Source organism: Balaenoptera musculus, chromosome 8 (genome assembly GCF_009873245.2).
Source record: "Balaenoptera musculus isolate JJ_BM4_2016_0621 chromosome 8, mBalMus1.pri.v3, whole genome shotgun sequence".
NCBI classification, from domain to species: Eukaryota; Metazoa; Chordata; class Mammalia; order Artiodactyla; family Balaenopteridae; genus Balaenoptera; species Balaenoptera musculus.
Window position 1 is genome coordinate 59,240,968 of NC_045792.1, and position 11,912 is coordinate 59,252,879.

The following is an 11,912-nucleotide window of genomic DNA, read 5'->3' on the forward strand; positions in this document are numbered from 1 at the left end:
GACCCCTTTCCCCTCTGCTCCCTGACAGGGGCCCGATGTTCCAGAGTGAGCCCTCCCTTCTTCACCCCGCAGGCACTCCTGGTCCAGATTCTTCCTTAGGTGCCCCAGGAGAGAGGTGCGGGGGACTTTGTAACCCTTTAGATTAGTTTCAAATCCCAACTCTGCCAGCTATTAGCCTGTGACCTTGAGCAAATGTTAACCTCCCTGAGCCTCACTTGCCTCTTCTGTAAAATGGAAATATACAGGCTATAGCGCCTACCTCATAGAGTTGTAGTGAAGATTAAAAGAAACAATGTATATCTAGTGCTAAGCAGGGTGCCTAGTACTCAGAAGGCACCCAGTAAGTGTGGATTTGAACTGGAGGCTGAGAAGATCTTTAAGGATCTTTGGAAATAAGGTAGGGATACTCCTAAGAAAGCAGTTTTCAGTTAAGTGGTACCTGTGTGGAAGTTAGAGTTGACTGGGGCTGGACAGCTGCCCTTCAGATAGTGAGCTCCCTGTCCTGAAGCCTGGGAGAGTAGAATAACCTAGTTGGTATGGCCTTATTAGTCATCCAAACCACATGATCCCCATGTTGTACAACTGTGAAAACAGGCCCAGAGTGGTTAGGTGACTTGCCCAAGGTCACACAGCTAAAAGGGAGGTTAGGCATACCTCCAACAAGTGGAACAGACTGTTCCTCAAACCTTCTTATCAGCCCCTGCCTTGGGCACTGCCTAGTCATTCCGTGAGGATCTGGTCTTTGGTTTGGGGGTCCCAGTGATTCCTGAGGGATCCAGAGCAGCTGGCTTCAGGAAGGGATGTTGGAAGGGGGGACTAGTACCATTACAACCACAGAATCTGGGTTTGGGCTGGGTGGGGAAGGTCTTTGGGGATGATCCAAGGACTGTAGGAATGTGCTTGATTTGGGAGGGCCACCAGAGCCACTGCCACCGCTCCTGGGAAACCCCCGGCCCGCAGAAGGAGAAAGGAGGTTGAGCAGTTGGGGCAGGCTGCCTGATGGAGCCTGGCAGAGAGGTGGGTGGAGGAAGATGGATGAGAGGCGTATCCACCTGGCTTGTTCCGGATGCCATGAGGCCAGCCTCCTGGAGGTCAGGGTTCTTCCTGAGGGCGGGACTAGGAGAGAGTCCTGAGGGCGGGGCCAGGAAGAGCTAGGACTTGATCTCCAGGCAAGGTCCTGGAGTCCAGAAGAGCAGGTTCTTTATGTATCCGGAGCCAGCCCTAGTTTGGCAACTAGAAGCCTAAATTCTGAGGATGGCTTTCCCTCAGGTTCAGCATATGGCTTTGAGGAAAGACCTTCCTCTCTCTGTGTCTTGGTTCCTCTGTCTTTAATGTGGGAACAGGGCTGACTGACTCATCTATATAAGATTTGGTTTTTTAGTTTTTTTCCTCCTATGTACAGGTACCCCTTCACTTTTCCCTCCTAACCTGACCTAACCTGACCTCTCTGCCCAGAGCTCTGGCCCAGAGAGCAAAGGGTCAAGGAAGGCCAGAGCTACAGTTTGTGACACTGTGAGCCTCACATCTCCCCACTGCTGGCTCTTCCTTCTATTTGCTATGTGACCCTGAGCAGGGTCCTGCCCCTCTCTTGGCCTCAACTTCCCCTTCTGTACACTGAGGGGGTCCGGGCTAGGATTGCTGGTATATACTTGGCTAGTAGTATAGTGCATGACCCTAGATATCCTCATCTGAGTGGGGGAGTGGGGTGGGGAGGAGCCCAGTCCTCAGGAGCCCTTACCTAGTCTCCAGAGGGGAGCGGATAGGCCCCTGGGCACTGGGAAGCCTCCAGAAGCTGACTAGGCAGCTCTCTCTAGCAAACAGCAAGCCCAGGCTAGCACCAGGCCTGATTCTGCAAAGCCTTTCACCCTCAGAACACGTGAGGCAGCGGGTGGGGACAGGCAGGGGGTTGAGGTTCTGCTGGCTTCCATGGAGTCCTTGCTGCTGTGGACTGCGCTGGTAGTCCAGTAGCACCCTGGGCCGGTGGGTGAAGCAGTGAGAGCTGATAGGAAGCCCTGAAACATGGAGGTTCCAAGGCCTGAGGGAGGAGATGGGCCATTCTGTTCACTGGGAGGTTTTAGGATTGGTTCCTGAAACAAGAGAGACTAGTTCAACCAGCTCCTGTAGTACTAGGCCTGTCAAGCCAGGCATAGGGATGAGGAGGAGTTTTCCCAATCTATTCAGGCTTCATCTTAGCACAGATTTGGTTCATTGTCTTTCCTCTGAAATTGAGGGTGAATGTTCTCATGGGATTCTGAGTCCATCTTCCTCATCCAGGGCAGTAGCTGTCCAAGTTTAGGGGCTAGGTGGCTTCCTTCTCAGACTCTCTACCCCATAGCATAGCTAAGCTGAGGACTGAGCACAAGGGCTAGCTTCACCACTGAGTCCCAGCCTCACTACCTTGGGCCCTGACAGCACGCCACTCCATCCCCAGGTCTGACAAGATGTACCAGGTCCCACTGCCGCTGGACCGGGATGGGACCCTGGTCCGGCTCCGCTTCACCCTGGTGGCCCTGGTCACGGTCTGCTGTCCACTTGTCGCCTTCCTCTTCTGCGTCCTCTGGTCCCTGCTCTTCCACTTCAAGGAGACTACGGCCACACACTGTGGGGTAGGGCTTGTGGGGGGTGGGCACTGATACCTCGTATTCAGGCCCAATCAGATCTATTTTGGATCCTGATTCTATTGTAACAGGATTAGCCATCAAACATACTGGGCTGCTGGGGGGATGCCTGCAAATTGAGGTCCCAAGGACTCGTCTCCCTCCACCTTCCACGGAGGTCGTTGGGGGCCAGGGCCCCTGAAGTTGGGCAGCCCCAGAACCCCGAACCCAATCCTTACTTCATAGAGGGGCAGATTCAGCAGCCCCAGGGTTTTCTGGGGGACAGAGAAAAAAAACTGGGCTAGAGGGCATTTGGGGCTTTTTAGTGTGGCACTGTGGGCTGTGCCTGTCTCTACGGGAATGTGATTATGTATATGTGCATGTGTTAACTGTGAGGGACGTGACTATAATGGCTTTGAGTGGGGTATGTGTGTGAGAGAGACTATATCTGTGTCTGTCTGGTTGGGGACCTGATTATGTGTGTGTACATGTGTTTTCTGGGGTAGGTCCCATGACCTCTGAGGTTCCATAGGTGGCCATACACCTTCTTGGACAGGGATATAGGGTGCTGGGCCACGAAGAAAGTTGTGAGAGTTCTTTCTCTGTATGTTATGGGTGTAAATGGGGTGAGACCTGTGTGGACCTTTGTTATCCTCATAGTTCATCCACTGACTCTGTATATTACCTGAAATTCAGAGACTGAGCCTCAGTTTCCCCATGTCTATCAGGGTTGCTAATTCCTGTCCTCCTCCTTCTCAGGGTTAGTGTAGAGCTCCAGGTGGAGGAAATAGGAAAGTGGTTTGGGAAATGTGAAGGGGAAGGAGCAGAAGGAGGAAGAGGGAAAGGAGATTGTCAAGTTGGAAGACAGGGCAGGAGAGGAAGTTAGCCAAGGGTCTCTAGGTGGGAAAGAGGCAGAGCCTGGACATGGACCCTTGAACTAGCCTCACAGAGAGCTCAGAAGGCCCCCAATCAGCTGAGCTTCCACCTTCCTATAAAGAGCATTTTCTTGAGAAAAAAGGGGTACAACCAGGAGTGGGATCTGGCTGGCAGGCATTGGGGCCCACTTCTTTTGTTCATATGACTTCAAGTTTTCTCTCTTCTTGATTTGTCAGTGGGTAGATGTGGGCCTTGAGTTGTGGGCAACCAGCCTGGTGAGACTCAGGGCTGGGAGCTATCAGAAAGAACAGGACTGGAAGAAAAGGGGGTGACCAGGTGATCTGAGGGGGAAGATCAGAAAGGATCCATCCAACAGCCTCTCCTGACCTAGTTCTCACCTTAGATAATGCATCAAATGTTCTATTACCCTGGCCAACTCCTCTTCATCCTGTAAAACCCTTCTCATGTGTCTCCTCCTCCAAAAAGCTTTCTGCAGGCTCCATGGGGCAAGCTTAATCACTCCCTCCTCTGGGTGCCCATAGTTCCAGGTGTTCTCTCTGATATAGTTCTATCACATTATATTTGTGTCTCTCTTCCCTACTAGGCTGGGAGCTCCTTGAAGATGGGCACTGCATCTGAATCAGAAAGTGTTTGTTGAGGGACTTCCCTGGTGGTCCAGTGGTTAAGACTTTGTACTTCCACTGCAGGGGGCACGGGTTTGATCCCTGGTCGGGGAACTAAGATCCCGCATGCCACGCAGCGCGGCCAGGAAAAAAAAATTTTTTTTGAATAAATGGATAGGACCCCCCAACACACACACACACACACACACACACACACACACACACACACATACACACATCAACTCAATGCCCTGGGGAAAGGAAGGCATGATATAATGCAGTCATTGTCCATACAGAGAATTATAATATTTGTATGGCATATGGAGTTAGACGGAGTAGGCTGTTTGCTCTGGTCCTCGTGGCTGGCTCCAAATGATAATGGGATCAATAACCTCAGGATACTTATAACCCATTCTCAACATTACTAGATAGGGAGCTAAGGCATAGGTAGCTGCTGGAGGGGTACCTGGCCTCTCTGGGGCAAGACTAGGCCTAGTGACCCCAGGGGTATTTTGTCCCTACTCCCTGGGACTACTGTGATGGATACACCTGGGAATTTTCACGTATACTCTGAATTTCTCACCCAGAGTATCCCAGGAATGGCCAACTGAGGAATGAAAGAAGTAGCCTTAGTCTATAATTACCAATAGATGACATTGCCTCTGCTTGCACATCCCCAGTGATGGGGAGCTTCTTTCCTTCCCAGGCAGCTGATTCCAAGGAGACTTAGTAACTAACAATTAGGAGGCTCTTTTTTATAGTGAGTATACACCCTCTTTCTGGTGAATCTCTGTCCTGGCTTTGGCTCTGCTTTGGGACCCTTGGAGCTACTTTTTCCACCTGGCTTCCAGCCAGCCCTGCAGAGATGGGAAGGCAGTAATGGCGGGGGAGGAGGGTCTCCTGAGTTTACTCTTCTCAGGTAGCATAGCTCCAGTTCCTTCAGGCAATCCTTACAAGACATGTGCCCCTGGACTTGGCCCAGTTGATCACTGTTCTCTCCTAGGCCCTGATCTGGGCATAGGACTTCATATGGCCTGGGAAGTACAGCCCAAATCAGGACTGTTCTATTCCTATTACTGGCTGTTAGACCTCTGTTAATGCAGCCTGAGCTGCCACTAGCTGTTTCTGCACAGGTACAGGCTGGACACTGATACCTCATATTCAGGCCTGTCTAGATCTCTTTTGGACCGCGAATCTATTGTTTAAGATTAGCTAGCTCTCTGATGGGGCCCAACAAACATATTCAGTCCTGCTCCAACAGAAAGGGGCTAAATCCTATTCTGCTTTCTCCCTTTCCCTTCCCAGAAACCTGCCTACATGCCTGGACCCAACCCTCAGAAAGGTCCCCAACCCCGTGTCTGGCAAAGGGATCTGCTGTGCGCCAACCTTGGCCACTATCATTCTTACCTTTGCAGAGTGTTCTGGGATTTATGACATGGCCTTGTTGGTCGTGGCAAGGCTGTGTGCCCGGGGAAGGCGTGGAGATCCGGGCTCTGTGGGCGGGAGGCAGGCCCTCGGGAACTGGGGGTGGGACCCTCCAGTCTTAGAGCAGTCTCAGTCTGGCTAGAGCCCTCAACCCAAGCCCCGGATCCTTCAGCACCCAGTGTGAGTGTTGCTTAGCGCGCCTACCCCCACCCTGATTCCCTGATGCTGAGCTGGACTAGTAGACTAGGGTTCCCTTAATGGAGGGAGGTCTGAGTCCCCAGGGGAGATTTGGTCCTAGGCCTTTTAATACAAATCTGCCCTCCAGAAGGAAGCCCAGCGTGAAGGGTCATGGTGGTCAGTGCAGTGGGGGTGGGGGAGGGAGTTCTCTGCCCAGAGGGAGAGGGAGCAGAAGAAGCCCAGCCGCCTCAGTCTGGGTCTGTCGTTCCTGGGTCTGGCCCAGCACAGGAGACTCAACCTGAGCGGAGAAGGTTCCTATGACCCTCAGTTCCCGAAAATCTTGGATCGGGTGACATGGTCTTCTCAGAGAGGAAGGAGATAGAGGTCTGGGCCTCCGGAGGGACTCTGGTATCTCGGGGTTAGGGTGCTGCTGGCCTGAGGCTTGGATCATTCTGAGCCTGGGGGTGGGATGGCTGGTAGCCTGTGGTCCCATTGAAATAGGTTATGGGGCCCTCCCACTCTTCCTAGTTGAACTTGGGTGAAGAGCAGGAATGTGGTCAGACAGGGTCAGTGGGAGGGCTTGGGCCAGTCTGAGCCAAGGTCCTTTATCTAGGTTACTTGGCCTGAAGAAAACCTTGACTTGGAGCCTTAAGCTATCAAGTGGCAAGAGGCCTTAGTCCTAATGTTTGGTCCTAGCATAGTTCTGGGCCTTGGTCTTCCCTTCTGTGGAATGGGAATAATAACCCTTCCACCTCTGACCCTTCTCCTGAGTGGGTATGAGGGTCATGGGAATGAGGTGGGCCATCAGAGCTCCCATGTCCAGGCCACTGGGAGCCTCTATTCTCCATACTCTTCAAGAGGTGAACGTATAGGACCAGTGTGCCAAGGGGATTCCTGTGAGCTGACCCTGTCTCTCTGCTGTTCCTGCCCCATCTCCCTCTGTACCTCCTCTTCTGCACTGCTTTCCTTTTTCGTTTATGCCCTTCCTACTCTTTATACTCTGGCTCTTCCCTATACTCTGAAAAGCCAGCTCTGGAAAAGGCCCCACCTTCCTAGGCCCAGGTAACCCCACCAGGCCCCAAGTTGTGTCCCTTGCCCTGCCTGGGCACCACTCCCTACAGGATGTTCTCTGCGGCCTCCCAGCCCTTGGACCCCGATGGGACCGTGTTCCGGCTCCGCTTCACGGCCATGGTCTGGTGGGTCATCACTTTCCCCGTGTTTGGCTTCTTCTTCTGCATCATCTGGTCCCTGGTGTTCCACTTTGAGTACACAGTGGCCACTGACTGTGGGGTGAGTGCCAGGCTCCCCAGCACCTGGGTCAGGGCCAGGTCAGGAGATGGTGATAAGGGTGGAGTCAGACGGTAGGAGAGAAGGCGGAGGGACAGAGAGAGGGGAGAGGGATAAAAGGATGGTGGGGGGAAGTCAGAGGTGGGGGGAATTTGGGGAGAGAGACTCAGGGAAAGTAGAGTCACAGTCCTCCAAGAGTAGAAGAGGATTGTAGCGGGTACAGGGGAGCAGAGGGGGCCTGGGGGAAGGGAAGAGAGTGGGAATAGGCAGGAGAGGTTGTGAGAGGGAGAAGGGGGCTGAAGAAAGACCAGACTGGAAAGGAAGCCAGGACTGAGGAGGTAAGATGAGTCCAGGAGCCAGGAGAAGTAACAGGTGGCTTTAGCCCAGACTAGGGGCCTGACCTGAGAAGACGCCCAGCCCTGTCCTGGCTTCTTCTAGCTTTGTTCCTCCTCTGGCAGTCTCAGGCCCCACAACCTATATCCACTCAGAGCTTTGCCAGCTAGAAACCGAGAAGGAGTTCCTGCCTCCAAGAGCAGTCCATCAAGCCTTTCTTGAGGGCCCAGGGGTGGAGGTTCTGTGTCAGGGGCATGGAATTGAACATGGACTTGCCCTTAGCATCTTATTCCTCCAAGAGACAGACCTAGGCACAGACAGTCACAACACTGTGAGATGAGATCCCTTCCGTGATAAAAGGGAGCACAGGGATGCTGGGCCCAGGAGAAGCACTTAAACCGGCTTGGATGTTGGAGATTTCCTTCCTGGAGGCGGGGGAATTGTTGCTGTGGGGTGAAGAAGGACCTTTGTGAGTGCTAGGCGGACAACTTTTGATTTTATCCAGAGGGCAATGGGGAGCTTTGGAAAGATTTTAAGCAGGGAAGGGACACGATCAGATTTGAGCTTTAGAAGACCATTCTGGCTCCTGAGTGGAGAACAGATTCAAGGGCAGGGGGCAAGAGCAGGGAGACCAGTGAGGAAGCTAGTGCAATAGCTCATGGTACAGGGGATTCCAGAGCTAAGATGGGGGACTATGAGGTTAGAGAAGAGGGGATGGAGTCCAGAGAAGAGTAGCAAGTAGGATTGACAGGAATGGGAGTTTTTGTCCAGTTGGTGGGGAGGGGGAGGGGTGGTAAGGTATAAAGAAAAGTCATCCATAATTTCAGGGGACTTTTATCTGAGGCCAGAGGAATGAACCTCTAATGGTGAAACATGAGGTTCTATGATAAGGAAGTTTTTGGACCCTCTCCCTTTATACCATGTGAATTTCTGATCTACTGCCCTGCCATAGATCCACTGAGCCATGTCTTCCAGGCCAAAGAGTTTCTATTCTTGGAGAAAGAGCTTATGTTCGCATTTCTCAGTACCCTTAGCTCTGGGCTTTTGGGGAGGTTTGCGGTGAGCTGTGTACCTGGGCTCTGATAGCTCCTCATGCTGCTTGTTGTTGGCATAGTTGGTGAGTGGGGAACTTGTGTACTCGGAATGGCGGGGGTGTGTATGAGTATCTATACCTGATTAAGCGTGTGTGTGTGTGTGTGTGTGTGTGTGTGATGAGGGAGGCAATCCCTGCTCTTAGAATCCTGCCCCCACTCTTCATTTGAGAGGAGCTTGTGAGGATGGGACGAGCAGCCACAGGGCTCTAATCCTCCTCCTCCTGAGGCATCCCCCTAACTCCGTGCCATCTCTACCCTTTTCCTCTTTCCCAGCATCAGTCAGGGCTCTGGGCCCTTGAATACTCTGGGCTCTCCCAGCCAAGCCTTAGATGTTGGTACTGTTCCCCTTAAAGTAGCTGAGGTTGGGGCAGGAGTTTTCAGAATGAATGTTCTAGGAAGTGGAGGCAACACTCCCACTAACCCTACTCAGGGGATCTACCCAGAGAGGCAGAAAAGTCAAGTAAGGAGGCTTGGAGGTCTCAGAAGTGTCCAGTCAAGATATGATTCCCACCTTTCACTCGTAAGTCGGCCTTCCCATGTTCAGTAGCCACATAGATCACAGCCAATTTGCAGGCTTTTCAGGAAAGTTTGCCTTCTAAAAGCCATCGCTAGTACTCACTGTGTGCCAGACACTGCAGATGCCTTGCATACATTATATTTAGTATTTACCATCCCCTGCAAGGTAGGTGATGTCATCCCTATTTTGCCAATGAGGAAATCAAAACTCAGAGAGGTGAAGTGACTTGCTCAAGGTCAGCCAGCTAATAAAGGCAGAGCTGGGATGTAGACCCAGGTTTGTGTGGCTCCAAAGCCTCCATGTTGCCCTTCACTGATTACTCAGAGTGAATATCTGAGCCTGGTCTCAAGCTATGGTATCTCAAGCCATGGCCTCGATAGCATCACCCTCTCTCTGAGAGCTCTGCACTTAGCTTCCTCTGACAGTGCTGGGGGGAATCCATCTCCGTTTCTGTGAAGGCTCGTGAAGGCCCTGGCTGGTCCTGTCCCAGGCCCGCCCCTGCCCTGTGAGCTACCTCCAACATTGCCTGCCTTCCCAGCCACTCTGGAGACCCATTCAGCATCCCCACTGGGAGAAAGGAAGGGGTCTTCCAGAACTCCATCTCTGAAGACTTGTCCTGCCATAGTCACAGCAGGGTCATTCCCTCTCTGGGTTTCTGGACTCTGGCACTGCTCTGGCTCCTGTTGAAGGTCTGAAAAAGTCCACGGAAAGTGTGGGCAACAGACTGGTAACTTCCGCAGTCATGGAATCTTTTAGAAATGCAGATTCTCAGATTCCAGACCTTCTGCATTCCCACACAATTCCAGGTGACTCGTATGCATATTAAAGTTTGAGACATACTGCTCTAGGCCCCCGAGTCTAAGAGATCCTCTTCCTATTCCTGGCCTTCCTGTTCCCATCGAAACTACTGTTCATCCATCCCCCATTCTCTCACCCTCCAAAATAAGCAACACACCAGTCCTTGCAGCTGTGTGATATTATCTCCTCCTTCCTCAGCTTTAAAGAATGACACTCCAGTTCCTTAAGGAATGAGGGAATTCCAGCCTTTGAGGAAGACGGATGAGAGAGATGCATAAGAACAGGGTCATTTTCTTAGACTACCCCAGGTTAGGAGCACCCGTTTTCTTAAACATGACCAGAGTGAAGGTATCTTCTGGCCCAGCTCCCCTAGGATCTCACAGCACCCTCTACTACCTTGGTACGCCTGACCAGAAGAACAAGTGAGGCTGGGAGCAGTCAGGAACAGCTTAGCTGGGCGGTGAATCCAGCGCTGTGCCGAGGAAGCTCAGATGCTCTGTGACTTGTTTCTGTCCTATGGACTGAATCTGGGTTGCTGGGCTCATAGACCCTCCCACAGGACCTTATCCAGGTCACAGCCCTGTGCTGTGGGCTCAGAGAGCATCTGAACCTGCCTATAGCTTTCCCAGCCACCTGGAGGGAGACGGAGGCGGTCCCACTCTGCCCCAGCACAAACCCCAGGCTGGCTAGGGAATGAGAACCAGGCATACTGGGGGCCCAGGACCTGGAAGGGGAGGTCTCCCTGGAGAGCTCTGGGGCTCTGAAGGAGGACATCCTGGAGGGAGGGGACTGGAGCAGAGCCTTCTGAGTGTCAAGGTGATTACACAGAGAGAAAGATCTCAGGGTGGGTGGGGCCGGCAGGGGGCCGGTGCCCAGATGGTTCACAACTCTCTAGGTGCCCAATTACCTGCCGTCAGTGAGCTCGGCCATCGGCGGAGAGGTGCCCCAGCGCTACGTATGGCGCTTCTGCATTGGCCTACACTCAGCACCCCGCTTCTTGGTGGCCTTCGCCTACTGGAACCACTACCTCAGCTGTGCCTCCCCGTGTCCCGGCTACCGCCAGCTTTGCCGCCTCAATTTCGGCCTCAACATCGTGGAGAACCTTGCGCTGCTAGTGCTCACCTATGTCTCCTCTTCCGAGGACTTCAGTGGGTGCCCAGACAAGGGAAGGAGGAGCGGGGAAGGGTTCCGGGAGGGGATGTCCCTGCCCCCCACCCCCGCCCCCCGACCTTATGGCGCAGGGCTTTGGGTGCTCCCTGCGGTGCATGCTCCCAACCCTCCTGTCTCCCTCCAGCCATCCATGAAAATGCTTTCATTGTGTTCATCGCCTCATCCCTCAGTCACATGCTCCTCACCTGCATTCTCTGGCGGCTGACCAAGAAGCACACAGTAAGTCAAGAGGTACGGTCTACGCCTAGTGGGGCTCCAGGTGGCCCAGAGGAAAATCAAGGACACTCGTCCTCAGGATGCGGGTAACGGTGAGGTGGGAAATGGAATTTTTTTGCGAACTGGGGCTGGGGCTGGGCTTGGGGACAAGTGGAGGGTGATTGATCAGAATCTGGGGCTGTGTTTGGGTAGCATGGGAAAATGGAGAATAGAAGAGGTGGCGCCTCCAAGTGGGAGTAGAATGAGGGGCAGCACCCAGGCTGCAGCAGGAACACTGCGTCAGGGGTCTGTGGTCTGTAATAACTCTGGTGCCTCCCCCCGGCCCTGCCTCCCGCCCCCCATACTTTTCTTTTCCCCACAGCATCTGGAGGTGTTGGGTTGGTGGGTAACTCCAAGTAACTTTCATACTCTGTCCCCCTGAAATGGGAGGTGCAGGGACCCCACTATGCCTTGGCCTCATTACACCAAGTGCAGGGGTATGAAATGCCCATCATTCCTGCTGCCCCTGCCTCTGCCCCCTTCCACGACCAAAGGAGGTAAGACTCAGCTCTTATGAGTTGGGGCCAAGAGGGGAGGCTGTCCGCACATATCTAACAAACTGCAGAGTGATCAGACAGCCCATCCCCTAGGATCGCAAGTCCTACAACTGGAAACAGCGGCTCTTCATCATCAACTTCGTCTCCTTCTTCACGGCGCTGGCTGCGTACTTTCGGCACAACATGTATTGTGAGGCTGGAGGTGAGGCCAGGCGAGGATCCGTAGGTGGTCACAGTGGCTATGGGACAGTTGTGATGTTTTC

At 53.1% G+C, this 11,912-nt stretch overlaps 1 protein-coding gene across 10 annotated transcripts in view; it reads left to right on the plus strand.

Annotated features, from left to right (window-relative positions):
* PGAP2 (post-GPI attachment to proteins 2) overlaps positions 1-11,912 on the plus strand; it is a 32,882-nt gene that overhangs the window by 7,307 nt on the left and 13,663 nt on the right. For 5 of the 10 annotated variants that reach the window (XM_036861618.1, XM_036861613.1, XM_036861612.1 and 2 more), the window contains 4 exons: positions 2,432-2,606; positions 10,623-10,875; positions 11,022-11,128; positions 11,743-11,851. In XM_036861618.1, coding sequence (XP_036717513.1) covers positions 2,442-2,606; positions 10,623-10,875; positions 11,022-11,128; positions 11,743-11,851 — 634 coding nt within the window. In that variant the 5' untranslated portion in view covers positions 2,432-2,441. Of the gene's footprint in view, positions 1-2,431; positions 2,608-6,806; positions 6,989-10,622; positions 10,876-11,021; positions 11,129-11,742; positions 11,852-11,912 lie in introns of all 10 variants that reach the window. The other 5 variants (XM_036861621.1, XM_036861615.1, XM_036861617.1 and 2 more) reach the window with 3 other exon arrangements.